The following is a 24099-nucleotide window of genomic DNA, read 5'->3' as shown; positions in this document are numbered from 1 at the left end:
AAAGCCATTTCGTCTATATTATGACGTCGAGTGCGACACACAAGTGGACAGAGGCTACGTTTAACCTTCTCGGCATTCATTTTGTAGTCAGGCACAAAGTACGTAATTTAACCATCGGGTGACGTCGAGTATAGCAATCGAAACAAATAAAGTTGCCTGACCTTAAGAAGGCCGCTTTTCTGGACGCGAGTCCCGAATCCAGTAAATAGTGCAGTGCGTGACTGCTGTAGTTGCGCAGGAGCGGATTTAGTATCTTGTCTACTTCCGCCTCTTTTCTGTAGGTGCCCTTGCTAGGAGGACTGTGGGAGTAGGTTTTCCTTCATTGGTGTCTAGTTAAGCGTGAGCCAAGATGTTGCGGAACCTTACGGTAAGCTAATGGCGCACTCCGAGGCACAGAGCGGATATTTTGTTTCGCATGGGTGTTGGGAATTGGACGAGCGTTTGGAAGCTGGGGTAGTTCACACTGTCCTTGAAGCCAGTGCTATTTCTCTCAATGTGACTCAACTTTCAGCAGTTCCTCCAGGGCTGTGGGGTTAAACGAGAGATAGAGAGAAATTAGCTCTCCAAATTAAGGTTTGTCTACAGTATTACTTTTAAGTTGGCTTTACAGTATCACGACACGATAGCGACTACTTTCCATTGATTGTATTAGCCATAATGACGTATCGACTTTTACTTTAATTAGTAATAACTGAGCACATTAGAATCGAAAAGTCTAAATGAAAGTCTCTTCAGAGACCCATCAACCTTACAACAATAAGCATGATGTGGATAAATGGAAGGTGTTGCTCTCATAATGTCGACTTCGATGGCTGTGTAATATGCAACCACGATGGCTATTTTTGTTTAAAGGAGTTTGTAGAGCGCATGGTAACACCTCCCGGCGTGTCCCCGCGCTATAGAGAAAGACAGCAGCAGCAGAGGGAGGAAAGAGAGAGCCATTTCACACAGCAAAGAGGCAAGTTTTCAGCTTCTTCCTAAATACTAATTCATTACTCTCCAACCTAATCTCTAGAGGCAGGAGGTTCCATTGCCTGGCGGCTAAGGTGCGGAATGATCTGCCACCCATTTTCGCTTTTTTGGGGCAGGTAGTTTTCAGTAGACCCATTCCTTTGGATCTGAGAGATCTGTTGGGTTCGTACACAGACACCAGATCAGACATATATGCCGGCGCTCTGTGATGAATTATTTTATGGCACCATAGCATTGCTTTAAAAGCAATCCTCTTACTGATTGGTAACCAGTGGAGGGCTGCTAGAGAAGGACGTGAGGGGGCACGGCGGGGAAGCCTTAGCACCAGGCGAGCTGCCGAGTTTTGTAGAACCTGTAGTTTGTTTATGTTTTTTACTGAAGTACCCATGAGTAGTATATTCCCGTAATCAATGCGGGACGTTATTAATGCCTGTGTCATGGTGCGCCTGGAGTTGGTGGGTAACAGGTCGAGGGTGCGGTTGAGGGTTTTCATCACCCCGAAACATTTGCCAACAGTCCTCTTTACGTGGCTGTCAAAGGACAGTTTATTGTCCACCCATACACCTAAGTTCTTCGCTTCTTGTGCGGGCGTGGGCAGGGGACCCAGACAACTGGGCCACCATTCTTTCGTCCATTTGACCTCATTTCCTCCCATAATGAGGACCTCTGTTTTTGTCCCATTTAATTTCAAACAGTGTTCATTCATCCACATAGCTAGTTTGGACATGCAGGCGTTGAAGTTATCAGCTTCCTTAGAAGGGGCATGGGTCAGGGATATGAGAAGTTGAGTGTCGTCGGCGTAAGAGACAAGCTCTACGCCGAACGATTGCACCACTTCCGCCAACGGGGCCATGTAGAGATTGAACAGGGTAGGGCTCAGGGCAGAGCCCTGAGGAACCCCCTGTTCTAGCATCACCCTGTCGGAGAGGAAAGTCCCTCTTTGAACCTGGAAGGTCCTGTTAATCAGGAAAGATTTCAGCCAACCCAGTGCCTTGTTGGTGACGCCCGCTTTATTTAGACACTGTAGCAAGATGGTGTGTGCTACAGTGTCAAAAGCGGCACTGAGATCCAGCATGATAAGGGCCATTGTCTTTCCCTTATCTGCACCTTCACGTAGGGTTTCAGTGGCCCTCAGGAGAGCTGTCTCCGTAGAGAAGCCAGTTCTGAAACCCGACTGAGAATTGTGGAAAACATTATGGTTCTCAAGGTGTTCCATAAGTTGACTGTTAGCGATTTTCTCTGCTAACTTGGCCACGTAGGGTAGCAGGGATATGGGTCGCAGGTTGTCCATTATGTCCAGGCTGATGTTTGATTTTTTCTTAATGGGTAATACTATTGCCTGTTTCCACTCCTCCGGAAGGCAGGAGGTAGTGAAGGAAGCATGTAATAGGTGCCTGAAATGAGGCTCTAGTACAGGAAAGGCTTCGGCTAAAATTTTCGGGGGTGCTGGATCCCTAGGGGATCCTGATTTAATTTTTTTGCACATTTTGTATAGGATTTCATAGGAAGGGACTGTAAAAGAGTTTAAACAAACAGGTGTATTTACAAGTTTGTCATTTTCGATGAAATTCGTGGCCGGATCAGTCTGGTTAGAGAAGCTAGAGTAGATTTTATGTATTTTGCCTGCAAAATATTGAGCAATATTGTTGCACACTTCCACCGAGTCATTGTGCGCGGGGGAGGTCACGTCCACTATGGATATCTCTTTATATATAAGAAACAGTTCCTTGGAGGAATTGCCTGCTTCCATTATGCGGGTGTGATAATGCTCTGCTTTGGCCACCCGAACTGATTTGTAATATTCTCTCTGTGTTGTTTTATATTGTATTTTAATATCAGCACAGAGATTCTGTCGCCAAGCTCTCTCGAGTTTCTTACAAGCCGTCTTCATGACTTGCAGTTCTTGGCTGAACCAAGGAGCAGTTTTTTTAGATCTCCTGGCATTGGACAGGGTACGACTTGGGGCTGTGATGTCTAGGGCCTTAATGACAATGTTGTTTAAATTGTCATTAGCTGCCTCACAGTCGATCCCTTTGGGAGGGCCTTCGTCCTGTACGATTTGCTTAAATGAATCAAGGGAGAAGTTCTTCCATTTCCTTCGTTTGTATCGTAGGGATTGATGCCTAACAATTTCCGTTTTGTCAAGCTGCAATGTGAAGGGAATAATGTAGTGGTCCGACCAGGGTATGGGTATAGGATCAGAGGTATGCACTCCCTGCCAATTGCTAAAAACGGGGTCTAGAAGGTGTCCTAGTTGATGGGAAGGCTCATTATTTATTAGATCAAGCTGAATAGATTGCAATTCCATCCGGATATCATCAGCGTTTTTATCTAGATGATCCTCGAAATGAGCATTGAGATCCCCCAGCACTAACAGTCTGGATTTCCTCAGTGCTAGATGAGTGACCGCTTCCATTAGGGTTGATGTAAACTCATGTAGTGTACCTGGCGGTCGGTATATCAAAATTCCAGAGATCGAATGATTGGGGCCAGTGTTAATTGTGAAGGTGCCGGCTTCACTGTGATCAACCTGAGTGTGTACTAGGGAACAGACTAGCGGAGCTTTCGTGGCTATGGCGATGCCGCCTCCTCTGCCGTTCTGTCTGTCCAATCTGGCTAGGGAATAGCCGTCGGGCATGGCCTGGATGATGTCCGGATCCGAGTGATCATCTAGCCAGGTTTCAGTTAAAAAGAGGATCTGAAGATTTAGGTCTTCTAGTAGATGATAGATTTCTAAAGCATGCTTCCGTAGGGATCTACAATTCAATAGTGCAGCTTTGATGATAGGGCCCGAGGAAGTGTGAGGGATTTGAGGAAGGGGTACAAAGCGGCACCTTGTGCATTCTGTAAGTGACTGGGCAGACATTGCGTGTATGCAATCGATAGGTGTGACTGGTTTTAGAGCAAGTAGTGCGTGTCTGCCATACCTTATGGTAATTTGAGTAGAACTGCCAGGGGATGTGGCCCCGAGCCACGGACTGCCGCGGACGGGCGCAGACGGGCTGGACTTTGGCTCGACTTCGGCGCGCTTCCGGCGCGCCCGCTGCGCCAGCCCGCTGCGCCGTCTGGTTGGGCGACACATAATATGGGGAGTAGGAGGGTGGGAGGCCGGCCCGACTTGAGCGCTGACCTCGCCTTCCTCACCCAAGATGGCGCCCACCGCCGAGTAAAATCTCGAACAAAGCGGATTTGAGTACAATATTAAGAGGCAAGGGTGTGTAGAGTGTCAGTGTGCCTGCTATATCAATTCCCCCTTCTAAAAAACAGCCCCCAGAATAAAAAGCGGTATGATGCTAAAAACGCTAAAAACGCTCTAAATAATTTTTTTACACAGCCTGTAAACAGTGCGCAAAGGTTAGCACGATCTCTTGTTCCTACTGCAGCTCGCAGCCCCAATAACCTCTCTAGGGAGAGCTACTGTAGGGCAGAGAGCACTGGGTAGGGCGCGCCTAAATACTGTGGGAGGGCGGGAGGCCGGCCCGACTTGAGCGCTGACCTCGCCTTCCTCACCCAAGATGGCGCCCACCGCCGAGTAAAATCTCGAACAAAGCGGATTTGAGTACAATATTAAGAGGCAAGGGTGTGTAGAGTGTCAGTGTGCCTGCTATATCAATTCCCCCTTCTAAAAAACAGCCCCCAGAATAAAAAGCGGTATGATGCTAAAAACGCTAAAAACGCTCTAAATAATTTTTTTACACAGCCTGTAAACAGTGCGCAAAGGTTAGCACGATCTCTTGTTCCTACTGCAGCTCGCAGCCCCAATAACCTCTCTAGGGAGAGCTACTGTAGGGCTATAGCGTCTTCGCATAGTCCTAACTATCTGAAAATCAAGGGCACTACCGTTACAGATTTATCAGTTGGAGTAAACATAAGAACAGAATTATGCAGTCAGTTTTTTTTCCACTACTTATTTTGGGTAAGCATTCGGATTTGATGGATTTAAACAATCCAGCCCCCTGCTCTATGCCTATTTTTACATTGTTTAAATGTTTTTTTAAGTGGTTAGATTACATTTTGTGGGATGGGGGGCATGACAACGTTGGGGTTCTTGTTGGCACCATTAACTTGAAGGGTGCCTTGTTTATGTCCGTTAATTGAAAGGACTGCACAGCTGTTTAATCTATATTTTGCCGATTTGGTCAGCGTATTCAGCAAATCTTTTCCTCATGATTTTGTAACCTGACGTTACAGAACACTTAATGTGAATGCTGCAGTCTTGATACCCATCTCCAGGTTTTGGAAGCTCATAATGTATATTTTTTGTGTTCCTATGAGCTTCACTTTGTCAACGGGTATAATAATCTGCTCAGATTTATGCCTTTTAATAAATTGCTTCTTCGTTTTATCGGAAGATCTAAAGTGGCAGGTGAGAGGAGTCTACCAGTGGTTTGTAGTTCTTTGCTATCAGAATTTAAAGCTAAGTACTATGGACCCATGACTTGTAGGATCTGAGGCTCACTCTGCTCTGGCTGCAGGTAACTAAAGTTAGATCCTAAACAATTTTGTGTACGTTGGCATTGGGAAAGAATGGAGCTAGGAAAGAGTATCACATGTTTTAATTCCCGTGTAAGCGTTGATAGAGCTTTTTTTAATCAGGTCTAGCCCAAGACAGGTGGTAAACCTAGCCTAGGAGTGAGTGAACAGACCCCACGTTCAAATTTTGACACACGACTTTTTTCCCAGTACTCTGATATTTGTTTGATTACTCCAATGAGTTTTGTGCCATTTCTCAGCTTGAATATGAAAAGTTTTAGGGCCTTTTCCAAAACGTATTCCAAATATTTGCAGAATTAATAACCTTAAACTAGGGTGCACAAGAGGCTGTCTTGTAAATAGTAAAAAAAAAAAAAAAGTTTGTGAGCGAGATTGGACTGAATTGCTCCAAGTTATGACTTTTTAGTTATGGATCAGTCAATATGAAGATTTCGAAACCGTGTACAACCATGTGGTCGTCTAGAATGTTCTAGGTGAAGATGGTTTCAGTTGAAGGTAAACCGTATTACCTTCCAATTAAAAGACATAAAAGAGTGAAACATTTAGCTTCTTTCGGAGTGCAGTTTCCATGGCATCTAGTAAATATTTTCAAACTCTTAATGTTGAAAGAGATATTTTGAAAAACAAACCCTCCCAGTTTAACTATTGCAACAGAAAAGAGCCTTGAACTTCTACTTTTGGTATCAGTCCTAAACCGAGCCATAAACCGGACACGTTTAGCTCCGCAAGAACATGTTCATAGCTGTTCTCAGAATCCCTGCGATAAAACTGGCACGGAAGCGTTTTCTGGTTGTTTATCGCGCAGTATATAGATATCTAAATATTCATTGTGATGATCAGACATTGTAGAAGCCGCACATTTTAAAATGAAATAATTTTAGTAGGATGTCCAGTTGTCTGACGGCCTTGAAGTGGGTTGTTTACCTCAAAACCTTTTCAGTTCATAGGCAGTTTTTGAATTTTCGGATTCCGTTTAGATTTTGGGGCACACTTTAATGTTATCTAAGTAAGGTTATATTTGCTTGATGAAAATATAAAAACATTCTGCGGTCATAGATTTTGAAATCCTGATAAACTTGAGGAATGTAAAGTAGATGGGTTTTAATTTTAGGCAGATATTCTGCAGTACTTGGTATACATGTAAGGTCTGGAAAGAGGTACGCAGGGAGACCAGTGTTCAAAATTAATCGGCACCCACAAGTTTGCTGAAGTTTACAAACATTTTTCTGCTAAGGAACTTATGCTGCAGAAGTAGTTTTGTTTACGAGGTCGAAAGGGAAACATTACTATTGCCAACTATATTAGGAGTGTACCCAAAGGGTATTTCTGCATGGAAAATATTTTCTTTTTCTCGAAACCCAGATCTACTCAAGTGATTGTCTACAGGAGTACGTTTATTAGAGGGTATGTACACATGGATATCTATGTATGAGGTTTTCAAAAAGTTGGAATGCTAAATTGAGTGTGTGTGAATGATTGCTTAAGTACTTTACAGTTAATGGGTCTATATAGGTTATACATCGAGAGAAAAGGTACCAAACAGTGTTTTGGTGTTTAAAAGACTGAATTTACTTACATACATTTTCGTACAAAAAAATGAAATCTATCGTAAGTCAGTAGTTGAGCACTTTTGCTTTAGTCTAGTAAATACCAAAAATTACAGATGCAAAGCACTATCATGTGTTCTATAAAATACAAACATTTGAGCAAAGAAAAGGTTGTGCCCTGTGATCATAGATTCATAGCCAAACACAAGTCTCAACTTTGCATTTGGTAACAAAGAATAACTTCAATTTATAATATGGTAAATATTAAAATCGAAATCACGTGTGTTGGAGATAGCCTTTGCTTCTTTAGTCAGAAATCAATAAATGTTAACTAGAGTTTGAATTGGTCACTGCAGAGCTGACTCACCTACCTCATTATCTTCGCATAGACACCTTAATATACATGTTTTGGTTTTAGGCTAATGTTGCCAAATGTTGTAAAGCTTTTTGTCAACTAGTAGTCGGTTAAATAGTTGTCCTGAGTTTGTGAATTTGTCGATGTTCTGTGCAGTGCATAACATTTAACTCAATAATTAATACAACTCACTCAGGTTCTGAATTAATAAATGTTCTCCACCTACACCCCCCAGAGTTGCTTGTCTAAAGGCTGCATACATTGTGAGTAGTAAATTCATATACATGGTCTGTATTTCTGTTGAATTATTTTACTTTTGCTGCTTGGGAACATTAAAAATAAAGCTAAGAAACCAGTTACCAAATGTAGAGATATCCCAGCAGTAGAGGTAGTATGGTAGTTGTTGTGTTTCCATGCTAGCTCTCCTGCTAGTGGAAAGCTAGTATGGAAAAACATAGATTGCGATTACATATTGTTTTTTAATAAGGTACCCTCTTTCAGGCGCTGCGTCAGATTTCTCGGAGAATGATTACCACAACTTCAAGGAAAAGGCTTGAAAACAAAGTTCTAGAGAAACAGAAGCTTTTCCAGGTACTTTTGTCAGTTTATGATGAGTGATACCATTTTACACTGCCAACCATGTTTTCAGTCTCGACAAAAAAATTGTCTACGAAAATAATGTAGATGGGGTGATTTGTAGAGACAAAGGGTCATTTGGGGTGGAAGATGGGCAAGGGAGAATGGCACTGAAATGTTGGAAGCTGCGGTAGAGAAGTCAGATGCACACATCTTTGTGATTTTAAGTCAGAAAAAGATGTAAACTCGGGATGAATAACCATTTTGTATTTTTACATGATGCTGGAAATGACGAACATAAATAAGATCTTGATAGTGGCCAGGTGTTCTCTGAGAGGATTCAAGAACTCAAACAGGGGAAGACTTTAGGCCAGGCCCTTTTTGCGGGTGACATGGGAGAAAATAGTAAGATGCTAAGTTATCTGGGAGAAGGTCTTTATTCATTTTCCAAGGTAAGGTTGCACATTTATTTTAGGGCTGTGTTTTGCAGTGCTTGTGACAGGAGTGTTATGTGCGCAAATGCTGCAGGAATATATGGTGTTGTAAACGCATCTTGGGGCATCCTCGTTTGACGAGAAACAGTCCTTAAGTGGTAGTTGAGAATGAGCAGGTAATAGGGATGATCTTGTGATGTAGTCGGTCAACGTTGGCACTATGCGTCTGATAGGTATGCTGGAGAGTAGGTTACCAGTCAGAGGCAGCTACTTGATGGTGGCCATTTGCTGTCCTAGTGGATGTGTAAGGGCTATTGAGACACATCGTGGTGAAGGAGACTCCGTCTTACTGTAATAGTGTATGCTTTGTGTTGATGGTTGTTGTCTTACCTCTGATATTTTATTCTAGTTAAAGCTGTAACAATAATTTGTAAGAGCCTGTCCTAGGATTTTATTAGTGTATTGTGGTTCTGCACTTTTTTTTTCTCGAGGTGAGATTTTCCATTCCTTCTCCTAGTTAAGGTGAGAGTGCCTGGAGTGGTATTAATCTTTTATCTCTTTTTTTAAGATGACCGTTTTGTATTCATAATGAAGTTTATGGGTATTGAATAACTGTATTAACATGGTCATTGGTAGTTGGCTGAAGAATTGCGCTTATGTCCTCCAAAATGTGGGAGCAGGTTTTGCATTGAAGGATTTCAGACTTAGGCTTGTTTAGGACTCTTGCTTGTGTCAGTCTTGAAAGTTTTACATCGGTAAGTTAAACTATTCTGTACATCTAATCCCACACAAGGAGTGGTCAGCTATACTGTAGTGGTAAAGAATTTTGTTTGTATAACCTTGTAACTCTCTCAAAGACCCATCTCCCCTCCCCAATTTCTTTTGTTTTTAGGTCGAGCTAGACAGCGCAGCTGCTTCTTCAAGACCTGCAGTAATCAGTCTGTGTGAATAAAGTCCATCCTCTTTTTTGCTATTTCTTTAAAAATCCTTGCTTGCTAGTGGTCAGTGCATCCTCTTTGTCCCTCCTTTCTCTCTTCTGTTCCTCCCACGGAGCAGGGGCTTAGCACTCTCTCATTCCTCTATGGTTCTTTATCTGTTCTCTGGGGGACCCTTTTCTTTCTTGGTTTCCTGCTCTTTTACTATTTGTCTGTGCTCAGCTTTACCACCCTAGCTTCTTGCATTTAAATATAGCATTCTTTCTCCCACTCCTCTTAACACCCCAGTTGTGTTACTGCTGCCTCCCCTACCCTGCCTACTGCTGGGTTACTTGTTAATAATAGTTGACATCCGTGCTGCTACCATTTTACAAGTGCAGTGCTGGTATTGTGTTTGTTGTGTATTTCCTGGACCCTCGGCCTACTTTCTCTTCTCTCCCTCCCCCTCTCAATCAGTCACAGGGATCCAGCCTGCCTCTTAGCAGATGGAGAGTGAGGGTTGTTCTGCAGCCTGCCTCAGAGCAAGGGGCACTGCTGTCTGTGCCTTTCCTGCTCCTTGCAGCTGCCTGGGCCCATGACTGGGTCTGGTCTCCGCAGAGAATGGCAGGTTCTTTCTATTATATTTACTGGCAGGCTCTCTCTATCGGCGTGGTTCCCTTTCACGAGCTACGCGCTGGTTTCGCTTTCATTCTCTTGTGTCCCCCCGCAAACAGTTTGGCCGACTAGGGGCTACCAAATGAGCAACTGCGAGTTTTTGCAGTCGACAGAGCCTGCTATACTTATTCCCCAAATTCCGTAGCCTCATCCCAGCTGCAATGTTACTCATGGAAGACAGCACACTGCGCCTTCCCCCACCAAGCGCACGTTTCAAATTAGCACTGTCCCCAAGTGCCCATTAAATGGAACCCAGTTTCTGTCCTCTGCTCCAGTTTCTCTTTGTACCCCCTCCGATCTATTTGGGTGTGTGAACAATAATTCTAGAATAAAAACAGAAAACCTTTTATTCTAGACATGTATGAAACCCTGCGACCATCATCAAACTCAAACCAGTATGTTCGCAATTTATTTGTACTCTGGGTCCAGTGAAGTTGCAGATTGTGTACCCCTGCTATCACAAAAACAATCATTTGCAATGCATTAGGTCTCGCATTTACGCGAGTTTGAGCTATTGGCATTTACAATGCCTGCCTTTTATTTGGTTTTTTCGTACCAAAAAAGGGGTTTGCCCTAATACTCCGCCTGCACCTGGGCAAAAGGAAACCACAAGGGAAAAAAATGATGCAGCGTAATAGATACAACAAACCGTTTATACATCTGACGAATACCTGAATTAATCCATCACTGAGAAAATATTCTCTTAAAGACCAATTATCTTATTTATAGACACACTCACACTGGGCTGTAAGTCCGATGTATATCTCTATACATCCATTTTGTGTGTGTGTGTCACACATATAAAGGATATGTATATGTGTGTGTATATATGTATATGTATATTTTGTCAAAAGCAAATCAAAAGTTTTTTTTACATACAATACATGAAAATACAAACCACAAATATGTAAATACATTTATATCTCAAGAAACCGATTCCTTACTGCCCTGATATTAGTATGGCTGCGAACGACCAATTTGTACACAAAAAACTACAAATCGCAACTCATATCAACAAAGATAGCCCTCATATCAACACCTCTCAGGGTACTCTTACATTTCATCCTGTTTATTCTATTCACTGGTGTTATGAATTTTCTTTATATATCGATGTAAGTAGTACGGGCTTCTTTCTATGTCAGGTCGACGCGTTTCAGGCCATTTCGTCTGGGCCTCATCAGGACTGGGGGCTAAAGGAAATCACCAACTAGGACCGAACTAACAAAGCATCTATCAGCTTTCAAACCTCGCCAGTGGGACTGCTTCTAGGCAGGTACAGTTTACTCCGGACTGGGCAGAGAGAATTGCAGTGGTTATATAATCAGCGTATCTGTGGACATGCGCAAGATACTTACAGCACATCTCCATCGACCATGGCCACAAGTACTGTGACGTGATTCTAAAAACGTGGCTCTGGAAACAAGCGTCACAATAAAATACAAGTAAATCTCAAGGCATACATACTTGACGAATAAAAAGGCTATCGCTTATCGTCAATAGGTCCATCCATTAGGTTGCTGGATGTTTTGGCTTTTTAAATCTTAAATTAGAGAGGGTTAGAGATAAAGGGAAAGGAGCCCCTTGGCATGACGAGTCCCTAAGGGAGAAAAAACAAACACTCCGGCTAGCTGAGCGGAGATGGAGACTTGGGTATGAGCCTTTGGAGCTAATTAATTATAAAATCATCCTTGAGAGATATAAAGCAGCCATCCTGGAGAAAAAAGCAATATACTACGAAACTAGGATTACTTCGGCAGGAAATAAACAAAAAGAGATCTTTGCAATATTGAAAGAACTGAGTCAAGTAGGGGAGAAAAACGTCACGGGAGTTTTGCCGACCTGTGATGAATTTCAGGAATTTTTCATTCATAAGGTCCGGGATATCGTCTCAGAAATCACTGCTAATCCCATAGACCATAGTCTCCTAGACCAGTATGTCCCTTCGCACTCCACCGGCCAGAGCTGCCAATTGGCCAGCTTTCCAAATCTCGACCAAGTTACTTTAACCACAGTGGCCAAACAAATCCAATCCGGTTCGAGACTGGAACCCTGCCCACCCGGCATTTTTCAAAAGGCCCTGCCAGGGTGGAAGAGCAGACTCTGGAACTACTCAAGGAGTCCCTGCATCTGGGCTACTTACCAGAAATACTGAAAGAAGCAAGGGTCACTCCCCTGTTGGAAAAACTAGGGGCGGATGCGTCAGCCGTAAAAAACTACAGACCCATCTCACAGCTCCCGTTTCTTGCTGAAATACTACAACATGATGTCCTGAAATCCCTTTCAAAATATCTAGATGACCACCAGCTTTTACATTCTAGACAAGCGGGTTTCAGGGCACACCATAGCACTGAGCTGGTGATGGTGGCTGTTCTGGATGAGCTCAGACGTAGGGCTGACAATAGACTTCCGAGTGCCCTGATTTTATTAGACCTTTCAGCGGCATTCGACACGGTCAGCTATGACATCTTGCTGTACCGGTTGTCTAATCTGGGCATAAAAGGACAAGCTCTCCAATGGCTAAGGTCCTTCCTGACCAACCGTACCCAAATAGTCCAAATGGGAGACAGGTGCCGACCCTGGGCTCCCTGACCTGTGGAGTCCCCCAGGGCTCTGCGCTGTCTCCACTTCTTTTTAATATCTATTTGCAGCCCTTGGTGGAGGCGCTCACAGGCAGGGGCTGCCAGGTATTTAATTACGCTGATGACACCCAACTCCTGGTCCACCTTGATCATACCAGCCAGGCTCAAGAATCCGTGAGAAATCTTCTCACTTGCACTGTAAACTGGATGGCAGTGAATTCACTAAAAATTAACCCAGACAAAACCGAGGTGCTTATTGTTCCAGCTCAAAATAGCCCTTGGTGTGAATTGTTCTGGACCCTGGAGTTGGGCGGGGCACCAACCCCAGTAGCAGTAGTAAAAAGCCTGGGTCTGAAGATTGACTCTGAACTGTCGCTGTCTAGCCAGGTATCGACAGTGGTAGGTGTATGCATGAATCTGCTCAGGCAACTACGGAAACTGGTCCCGCTTCTCTCCACCTCCGTCTTACAAACAATTGTATCAGCCACGGTCATCTCCCGGCATGATTATGGGAATGCTCTCTAGGCATCCCACAGAAGCTATTACGGAGGTTGCAGGTGGTCCAAAATGACACAGCTAGGCTTATTTTTAGCCTACCTAGGCGCACAAGAGCTACCCCCTTGCTGCATAAACTACACTGACTGCCGATAGTACAGCAGGTTCACTTTAAGAGCTTGTGCATAGCCCACAAGGCCATATACGGAGATGCCCCACAATATATAAAAGACAGAGTACAAAAGTACGTGCTGGGATGGACCCAGCGTTCCTTAGAAGCACTGCAGATTAGCCTCCTCTAGCTTCAACCTTAAGACTAAAGGGGGCAGAGCGTTTTCGATTCTCCTGCCAAGGATCTGGAATGACCTGCCAGAGTCCTTGCATAGGGAACCTGCCTTGCTCCCTTTTAGAAAGCTGCTAAAAACGCATTTGTTCAGAGCAACACGGACATCTGTTTAGCTCGCTGTCCTGCAGTTTTCTGCTTCCTCCCTAAAGCGCTTAGAGACCAGTGGTAATTTGCGCTGTATAAAAATCAAATAACAAATACATGGCGCTGTCATTTACAATATCAATAGCTTAAACTCTCGTAAATGCGAGACCTATTGCATTGCAATTGGTTGTTTCTTTGTATTTTTCATGCATCTACTAATTGGGGCACAGATATGCTACTATATTGTTTTTTTTAAGTTGACTTTTTAGTACAGTGAGACTTGCTTGACTTTGTATTGTGGTCACATCTTAACAGTGGAGAAAGCTTAATTAGCCCATTTTAAGCCAGCTGTAAATGTACAGACATGGACTTTTGTGTGAGGATATTTCCCTACACTGTCTAAAATGGCTGTCATGCCACTTTGAAAGCTACACTGACACCTGGTTGCCCTGCTGCATGTCCCATATTAATTCTTAAATTGGATCTCTAGTATGGTGACATGGTTATCAGATTAGATTCTTCTACATAATTTAGCCTGAAAAAGACTAAATGTGCAGGCACATTCTAGGTGCCTATTTATGTGGACAGTTAAGTATGCCTGTGCCAGCTCAGTTACTTTCCTTGGGCTGGAGGGCCAAACCAACCTTACCTCTTAGTGACTCACCAAGTGCCATCTTGTAACATCAAAGGAAACTCGTACAGAACTAGGAGGTGAATGATGGGATAGGTGGTTGACTTTTATTCCCCTCACATTTACTAAAGATTAGCCCTTCTGTTGCCGAATCTTTCAGTAACCAATCCTATATAGACTCTTGCCATGTGATGGCTAGGGTATTCTTTGAGAGGCCAGCCAGAAGACATGGAAGTGCCCTTGAAGTGAACTTGGCTGACTTGGATTCAAAAGGGTAAAGGCACTTTTTGAAAGCAGACCTGTTGGATTTCTGTTGCACCAGTTCCTTCGAAGCTTCTAGTACCATAAGGAAAGACTTAGAAGTGGCAAACATTACACTTGCAAAAGTTGGCGTGTAGAGCTTGGGATGTTTTTAGGAATTGCTCCACTTCACTAATACCAATGGCAAGTTAATTATTCCCTTTAAAAGCCTGATAGCTCTTCGGAATCAGATTGCTCGCTGAAAACGTTAAAAAAAAAAAAAAAAAGTTTCTTATCAGTTTCACAGGTATATCACTGAATATGTTAATACATATTGCGTAATATAAAGCACTATCTGGAATGCGGTTATACAGAAAGTAGATCACCAATATCAGACAAACTTGACAACAGTTGCAAATTGGAATAATAACATAGTTCTCCCGCGACCTACCAACCCGCCCAACTGAACACACCCCTCAGATTACATTGATTCATGCAGAGCATTCATTTGTCTCCAGGTTTTACACTCCTTGTTGGATCTACCGGCGGTAGGTGTACATCCCAATTAGCCCACTTTTGTTGGGACAATCCCATGTTCCTGAGGTGAAGTAGCTAATGAGTGTGACACTGCAACGTAATCTTTTAGGGGTTCCCAAATGTCTTTTGGTTGGGACGATCTAGGCAAGGTGCTGATATACAGATCGCTTTTCGTGTGAAAATGCCAGGCTGTTTAACCAGCTCTTTAATGATGGTGCAGTTTTTCCCCCCATTTAATTGCAATTTCTCTCTTGGCCAACATTAACCCCATGGCAATAAATTTCCGAATCCCCTTCGGGAAATTAACCACATAGCCCATCAATGCGACCTCTGGACTGTGTGTAATTTCCTTTTCCATCATTTCTGTAAACGTGCAAAAGATTTCTGCCCAGTATGCTTCAATTTTACCACCATTCCAAGTGAGATGCGCAAAGTCTGCATGAGGAGCCCCACATTTCAAGGAAAGGTGGGGTCTGTTCGGGTCAATCTTATGAATTTTCCCTGGAGTAATATAGAGTTGCTGTTGAAATTTGAAGTGGATCAGTTTGACGGCTGTTAAGGGAGATTTATTTTGACTGCATACAGCACGTTCAATAACCATGGTTCGGGTTCCAGTGGGAAACCCGGTAGTAGCGTCCTCAACGCCGAACGTACCCTGTTGAGAATGAATCTATCCATAAACTTTGCCTCATAACATTTCTCCTCCTCTGAGATAGAGAAAGCCTGCCCTCCCGTAAACGCGTCCCCAAGTTTATCTAGGTCGTATTTGGATGGCGTTCTTTGCACTATTTTTTTCACCCGTGATTGGGATCCAATGGCCATTAATAATTGGGAAGCCAGGAGAGTATAATATGGGAGCCCTCGTAATTCTAATCAGTTTTTTTCCAAGCCCAACTGGTGGTCGATACAGTTTATATGTCGCAGGGACCTTGGGGGAAGCCTGCCTCCGGTCGTAGGTACGAGATTCTGGCATCTGGGTGGAACCAGGAGTGCGCATAGCTGCATTGTGCGACTAAATATAACTGAAAATTAGGAGCACCAAATCAACCACCCCGTAAGGTAAGGTAGTGTCATGACTTCCCAATGGGCCTCTGGCCTTCCCATTTGAGTCTAATGATTCTAATGAGATGAGTGCGCAATGTCGAAGAGAAGCTGTTCGGGAGCGGTATGGGGATATATTAAACTGTACAGGAATTTGGGGAGGATAATCATTTTTATCAGGGCGACGCGGCCAGCAATCGAGAGGGGGTTTCACAGCCATTTTTCCACCTGCTTCTCGAGCTTGTGTACGGCCTGGCCGTAGTTTAGTCCAATTATTTGGGTAGTGTCTAAGTGGATGTATATTCCTAGGTACTTCGTCGAGTCCTCCCACCACTTTTTTACTGCTTGTAGCAAGGGAGAATGTCACTGATTTGTGCCAATTGATCCTCAATCCCGAAAATCGACCAAACCGGATAATTTCCCTTATCAGGGGTTCAATGTTTACCTGCGGTTCCCGTACGTACAATATAACGTCGTCCACGTACAAAGAAACTAAAAGGGGGCATGTGCGAAACTGGAGCCCTCTCTGCTGGTGCCGCTCCTGAAAATGCCGGAAGAGGTGATCCATTGCAAGTATAAATAAAAGCGGCTATAGAGGGCAGCCCTGCCTGGTTTCCCATGAAAGAGCGAATGAGCGAGACAAAGTGCCATTTAGGTGTAACATGCCTGTCGGGCAGCGATATAGGAGTGCAATAACAGCAATGAATCCCATGGCCATTCCCATCCTGCGCATAACAGATAGTAAAAAAGGGCAACTCCAGGGAGTCGAAGGTCTTCTCGGTGTCTAAAAGGATTGCTGCTGCTGGAGTATCCGGATTAATTCCGTGCAACACCGCAAACAGAGTTCTTACATTTAGGGGGGTGGACCTTTGGGGTTTGAACCCCGACTGAGCAGGGGAGATTATTCTGTCGAGTAATAAAGAGCCGCAGTGCAATCGTCTTCGCCATGATTTTGTAGTCTAAATTTAACAGTGACAGTGGTCTGTATGACCCACAGAGCAAGGGATCCTTCCCAGGTTTGGGGAGTAATACAGTCACTGCTCTCAGAGGGATGGCGGCAACTCATTACATTCAAGTGCCTCATGGTAGACCTCAAGCATTCGGGCAGCCAGTATTTCCGTATAAGATTTGTAAAAGCCACCAGTGAAGCCATCGAGGCCTGGTGCAGTGAAGCCGTTCAGCGCATTAATCGCGCTGATGATCTCATCCAATGAGAAGGGATCCGCCAAAATCTTGCAGAAATTTTTCTAGGTATACCAAGGCTATTTCGGCCAGGTAGTCTGACAGTAGTGTGTCATAGTATACTAAAAAATTCATCGCAAATTTCAGCATTGTCGGTGAGGAGTTGTCCTGACTTGGATCTGAGTTCAGTGATATAATATTTACTGTAAGGGGGTCTCAAGAGACGCGCCAAGGTGCGACCTGGCCACTCGCCCTCGCCATATCTGCGGGCAGTTGTATATTTACTAAGAAAATGGGTTTACCTCTCTGAACTCCGTGAGCAACGATAGACGTTACTCAACACTGTTCGGTGTTGGGCAGTGAAGTTGCTCCCGGTCTAGGGTTTCCAACTTCTGTTTGAGGCGGGCCAATGTCGCCCTTAGATCGTTGAACACTCCGGCATGTTTGGCGATGCGAACTCCCCTGATGTAGGCCTTAAAGGCCTCCCAGAGCACTGCCCAGGTATCTACCGATCCTGTGTTTAATTCGAAATATTCTTCTATTGCCCCATGAATCTCGGCATGGAACATGTCGTCGGTCAGGGCCCTACCTGGGATTCGCCATTGTCGTGCGTATTCTTCTGGTCCGGAGACACTAACCTTTAACACTACTGGAGAGTGATCTGAGTATGTCCTAGGAAGTGTTGTGGTGGTCTTGTACCATGTGTTCAAACATGGGGAGCAAAGCCAGTAGTCCAGCCTGGCCCATGTATCGTATTGAGCCGAGTAGTGTATGTAAGTGTTGGCTGTCGGGTTGCGTCGTCTCCAGATGTCAGATTCAGTGAGTCACACATTTCTACTAGAGCACCTCGTGAGCATGGTTTAGTATCTGAGTAGGCCGAGGATCTATCTAATGTGGGGGTTAAGCAATATATTAAAATCCCTGCCCATAAATATGAAGTCGCTGCCCAAACGAAGAACTAAAGAGTGTAACTCGTGGAAATATTCAGGATTGTCTGTTAGGTGCATACAGGCATACCAGTGTGACGTTATGGCCCATCAACTTTCCTATTACAATGGTGTAGCGGCCTTCTCCATCGCAGTGAGCTGCGTACAAATGAAAAGGGAGCCTCTTGTGGATCAGTATCGCTGTGCCCCTAGCTTATAAGATGTAGTTTGAAAAATGGTGACGCAGTCTCCAGCTAGCTGCAAAATGGGTGTAGCTGGACTTGTGGCATTTTTACAGGAACTCCCATCTATTTGATGCCTTTGTAGGTAATGGAGTATGTGTTTCCCTTTTCTGGCGTTGTCGGGTCCTTACGCCTGCAGACGTAAGGACCCGACCGTTTCAAACGATTACCAAATGCATCCAGTAAACATCCAAGTTGTAAATGCAAATGTACAGTATAATGCATTATTATCAAAAATACACACTGGAGAGAGGCAACGCCCGACCACGCCCAGCAATGTAGAGCGTTTACATGCGATACTTATTCTGCCTTAGCATTTATGGGAAAAAAGAGAACGGTTCTAATCTGAAAACTGCGGCACTGAACATGTTAACAAAGTTATTCCGTGAAAAAAGTTCAACACTGGCTGCTGAGCCGCTGGGGTGGGGAGAACCAGACCTAGCGTCTTTTTGTTGACTTCTGCTGTTCTTGTAGGATCCGCAGAATTCATGCACCGCTATGGGGGTGTCGAAAATGCGTTATCAGCCATCTATATCGACCCGCAGGCGAGCTGGATATAACAGCCCGTACCTACGGCCCAAGTTCCAGAGAGTGGTCTTAACACCGTTGTATTTTCGCCGTGCTTCTTGCACCATCGTTGATCCCTGCCAGATGGTCTCGCTATGCTCCCTGGAGAGGCAGCGTGCAGTTCCTCTGTCTCGGAAGTCCATTAATTGTGCAATAATGGGTCTCGGAGGGCAGCCAGGGTTGGGACGAGAGACTAAAAGCGGTGTGCATGCTCTACAACAAAGCCTGGGGTGAAAGCGTCTTTCCCAAAGAGGTCGGTAAGCAAGGTTTCAACAAAAGGTCAATTCGGCCAGTGTTGGAAGATTCGGGAATCCCAAGAATGCGTAGATTGTTGTGCCTGCTGTGCCCTTTTAAGTCTTCGTTTTTAATTGCAACGTCTTTAAGGATTTTTTCATCCGCTCAAGATGTTTGGTGGATTGGGCAGTTCCGTCTCCGAGATCGGAGACTCTCCCCTCCACCCTGTCCAGTTGTCTATCATGAACAGCTATTTTGGCCCCCAAGGTATCCAGGCAGGTTTTTCAAGAGTGTAAAACCTGCCATCTAGTGCTTTAACTCCGGCTCTCAATCCTGCCAAAAGGGAAGACTGGATTGTAGCCACGTCGACTGTGGGAGTCGTGTCCTGGCCACCACCTGCCATGTTGGCGTTGGAATCTTGTGCTTGCTCAGCCGGTTTTCCGAATGGCAGCTATCTTTGTTTAGGGTCCTTAAGGCCGATACCGTCTGCATGTGCGGAATGAGTAATCACCGCAGGTATTATCCGCACAATAGTTTTGTTTAAAACATTTTTTTTAAATTCTTTTTATTGATATATAACCAACACAAATCGGCACTGAAGCAAGACATATGAATAATTTACTGGTAGGAGTTCATACGATGACATTTTGACAATACAGAGTATCAATCAGAATAAAACCGTAGAGCTTTAGTTGGTACATGTTATGGTGTGGACAAGTCATCTTGGCTAGCGCTACGTAGCGGACTACAAATCTCCCCACGGTACGTGTTCCAGGCCCCCCAAATTAACAACCATTTCTTCGGGCATCCCCTTGCAACATTGACCATCTTTTCCTGGAACATGCATCATCCATGCTATTCTTCCATTCCGTGAGCGTAGGGGGGTTAGTGGCTAACCACTGCTGATCTATATTTCTTTCCGCCAACAGAAGTCCCAGTGTTACCTAGATCCTGCCCATTCTCCCCAGGTCTGTAGGTTCCCACACGTTCAACAGATTATCTGCACAATTGATGGAACAGACTGGCCAAAAGTCTCCCCTCAAGTGCCGAGGATGTGTCCGCACAAGAAAAGTACCCAGGAGCCACAAGTGAAAAGGCAGTGTTCCTAGATAGTGTCTATGTGATAGGGGAGCGAGAGTAGCCAAAGTGTGCAATGCCGGGAGCGGGCGCTGCCTCACATATGTTTTCTCTGCAAGACTGTGAGAGTAAGCTCTGCCAGTTAGTCTCAAGGGCCAAATAAAAAGGCGTGGGAAATGCTGCAGCGTCAGCTAATCCTTCATCTTCCCTAGCAGCTTCCAAAATGGCGGCTGTTCCATTCACCCCATCTGAAACAGTAAGGGGCTCTCTGTAGCTCCTTTTTACACCAATATGCGCAGTGGTTGGGTGCTGGCTGGTCGTAGCCTTGTAGTGAGGATTGCAGGCCACAGGCCCCTGGGTTCCATGCCCCCCCCATACCCCCCCCCCTTTACCAAATCGTCTACGCAGCCGGGTGGCTGCCTACCAGTCTTTCCCGCCGTCCCTATCACTGTGGGGCCTTGAGGAGTGCTACCGGCCTCATGCGCTCACTCCGATCCAACGTGGAGCAGTGGCGTGTCGCGGCTGTAGCAGCAGGCATAAACGGGGGGTGGGGTGGCTCACCCAGAGTCACACTACCGTTTTGGGCAGGAGCCCCTTTGTCTCCTCCTTTGTGGCCCGAAGGTCGTACTTTAGGCCGGGGATGTCCGGGCCAGTCTCGGTAATTCAAGGAGTCATCGACGGCTCAGAATAGTCTCCGCTGCATGGGGGGGTGAAAAGATTGTGTTCAGATGCCAACAGCAGTAATTAATTAAAGGACCGAAAGCATTTTGCTGGGGTCTGTTGGCGGATCTTCAGTGCTGCGCAGCCATCACGCTCGGCAGCCTGGCCACGCCACCTGAAAAGAAACCTTGATGCCTACCAGGAGAACATTGGACGAGATGATAAAGTATCCTTTCCTGTATCCCTTTCGGTCCCAATCCATAAACTGGGAAAGCCAGTTAACTGACTTTGTTCAAAGGGACATTTGGAGTTAGCCATACTTGGGACATTTGCGTGCCTGATCTGACACCTGCTCTCTGGAGAACAAGGAAGAGTGAAGAACGCCCATACAAGAGAAAGCTGCTGACCTTTTACCGCAATCTAGTATAAACGTTTTGTTGCTAGGCATGCTGTTGAAGACTTTCTGGGGACCTGCTCAGCGGCTTACTGTAAGAGGATTTGTACACCCCTGCTCTCCAAGTAGTGAGGCACGGATATTCCGGCCACACATGTTTTAGTTTGAACAAATCAGCATTAAAGACAAGTATCTTAGACAGTTAACAGAGTATCCTTTCCATTCCAAACACCCCACCGTGATCCTGTGAAACTGCCTACGATGTGAGCATGAGATTACCTTATTACGGTTTAGTGCAATATATGGCTTAACTTGCATGAAGGAAACTTAATTATGGGTAAAGACCGAGATAAAGCTGGTGCATTTCTCCTACCAAAGTTCCCCCTTGAGATAGAAGCACTACCCCTTCCTGTTTAGAACTTAAAAAAAAAAAATCTTTTTATTGGTGTTTTTGAAACTGCATTACTGCAAATTTGTCACTGTGGTAGGTATATCAGTGCTTACCAGTTATTGCCCTATTTTCATCCAGACATCACTGATACAGCGGCCAACCACACAAAAGACCTTCAAAATACTTACTTAATACCTGGATCAAAAAAAACACCTACATGTCCCCACACAATTGGGAGTCTGTGCAAACCAGAACAATGAGACCGCCTTGATCGCTACCACAGACGGCATCCAAACCCTCCTCGACTGCAGAGACTGTGGCCCTCTTCCTCCTCCACCTCTGTTGCTTTCGACACAGTTTCCCACAGCAGACTCTACAGCATCCGCAAACTGACCATTTTTGCAACCTAGGTATCATCCTCTACAGTGAACTAACCATGAAACCAGTCCACGCAGTCACCTCCTCCTGCTTCCCCTCCCTTTGTACGCTCTGCAAATTCTTCAGATGAATCCCACTCAACACCAGAAAGACCATCACTGAGGCCCGTGTCACCAACCACCTCGACTATGGCAACGTGCTCTCTACGCCAGCCTTTCTACTGTGCTCCTCAAGAGTCCAGACCATGCAGAATGCTGCAGCCAGACTCCTCCAGGACCTCCCCACGCCGAGCCATCTCACCACCTCAGATCAGAAAGCTTCACTGACTCACCATCCAGAAGAGATGCCAGTTCAAGGTCCTCACGCACGCTTATAAAGCTCTGCATGATCAAGGACTGGCCTACATCAGCCATCGTCTGAACGTCCACCTACCTGCAAGACACTTGCGCTCCTCCTTACTAGCCTGTGCATACACCCCTTGCATTTGTTGCATAGGGCTGCTCCTTCTCTTACATCACCGCCAAGACCTGGAACGACCTACCCCTCCATCTTTAAACAGCACCCCCCCTAGTGGACTTCAGGAAGAAACTCAAGGCATGCCTCTTCAATGAAGATGTCGCACCCACAGCGCCTAGATACCCCTAGGGGTGACAGTGATGCGCTGTACAAATGCTGATTGATTACCTTCTGAGATCTTGGAAATCGAAGAAAATGTCCAGTTCTCTACATTTATTGAAACTAGCAGCATCTTTGTTTCGCAGGCTGGTTTTCATTCTCTACATAGCAGATGGCTATACTAACTTTACCACAACGTCCCCATGATGCTGGACAAATAAGGTATTCCAGAAAAGGTGCTCTATTGGGTATCCTGCTTGAAAGACTTTTGTGAATCTGTAACTTTGCCACCCTACCACTCCCACTCTAGCTCTCTGGTACGTGGGGTGCTGTTGTGATTCTCATTTAGCCCTCATCTGTTTAACATCTGTATTACATCAATGTCTATGCTCGGTCGGCGGGGGCTGGACTGATCACATGACAAACAGGGACAAGCCTGACTTGCATATGACTGGGTCTAAACTGGGGTGGCGTAATGAGCAAAAGAACAATGGAGTTAACCCAGATCTCTTGACTGGGGTTGAATGTTTGATTCGTTCAGCATTCCGTCCATCATTTATTGCTACAGCACTGTTTGACAACTGTGGCATCTTAGATGAGCAGAAATTCACTAAAATTGAATGGCAAGAAGATTGATTTGCTCCCTTTTCTGGAGGAACCTCCACCAATTTGTCTTCTTCCAGATTGCTCTCATGTGGGAGTAGCCCCATCTCCAAAATAGTCTGTGAAAAACGTAGTGGTGTTTGGATGCTTCCGTTTCCTTGTAAGCTCAAAAATGTAACTGGTTTTTTAAATTACTTTTGGATGTTAAAGAAGTTCCGTCTCTTGCTTCCTCCACAGCACTATAGTTCAGTGGTTCAAGCAGTCCTCATATCCTAAATTGATTACTGAAATTCTCTTTACCTTGAAAAGCCGCAAAATTCATTACATTGACTTCAACTTCACAATTTTTCGTCCATATTCCTTAATTTCTCTCCATTCTGTTCCATTTCCCCCTCATCTTAGACGTCTACAGTGGCTTTATGTATTGTTCAATGAGCGTATCATAAACTCAGCCCTTCTGTTGTGAAATCTAGAATCAAAACTTTTTGCCAAGGATGACTCTTTTGATATCCTTCTTACCTTTTAGTATTCACTGAAGTTTCTGCTCTGCATAGGGTGGAAGAGCTTTTTTTTTTTTTAACTTGGGGCCAACACTGTGGAATTCTCTTCCTATCCATCTTTGCTTAGGAGCTGACCAGCTAAAGTGTTGCTAGGTCATAAAAACATGGCTGTTCGATTAAATTCACCTATTTCAAACTTGGCGCTGGGACACCCTGTCTGGTAGCAGTTTGCACTCTTTGTGTCAGTTTCATCATCCTTCATCTACCTCTGTGTATGGAAGACATTATGTGCATTTTATGTAGCCAAAGGAGAAATCTTCCATTTGCTTCCTCAGCAACTGCACTCCGAACATGTATAATACAAATGAAACATTTATTTAAACAATGATTCACAGAATTAACACTTGCAA

At 44.7% G+C, this 24099-nt stretch overlaps 1 protein-coding gene across 1 annotated transcript in view; it reads left to right on the top strand.

Moving 5' to 3' along the window:
* Positions 1-217: 217 nt before the first annotated feature.
* COX7A2 (cytochrome c oxidase subunit 7A2) overlaps positions 218-24099 on the top strand; it is a 41123-nt gene continuing 17241 nt past the window's right edge. Inside the window, exons 1-2 of the mRNA XM_078648075.1 lie at positions 218-367; positions 7870-7959. Of these exons, the coding sequence (XP_078504201.1) occupies positions 350-367; positions 7870-7959 (108 nt within the window). The 5' untranslated portion in view covers positions 218-349. The remainder of the gene's footprint in view (positions 368-7869; positions 7960-24099) is intronic.

The sequence above is a fragment of the Lissotriton helveticus genome, chromosome 6, assembly GCF_964261635.1.
Source record: "Lissotriton helveticus chromosome 6, aLisHel1.1, whole genome shotgun sequence".
NCBI lineage: Eukaryota > Metazoa > Chordata > Amphibia > Caudata > Salamandridae > Lissotriton > Lissotriton helveticus.
This window is presented reverse-complemented; position numbering and strand designations above follow the sequence as displayed.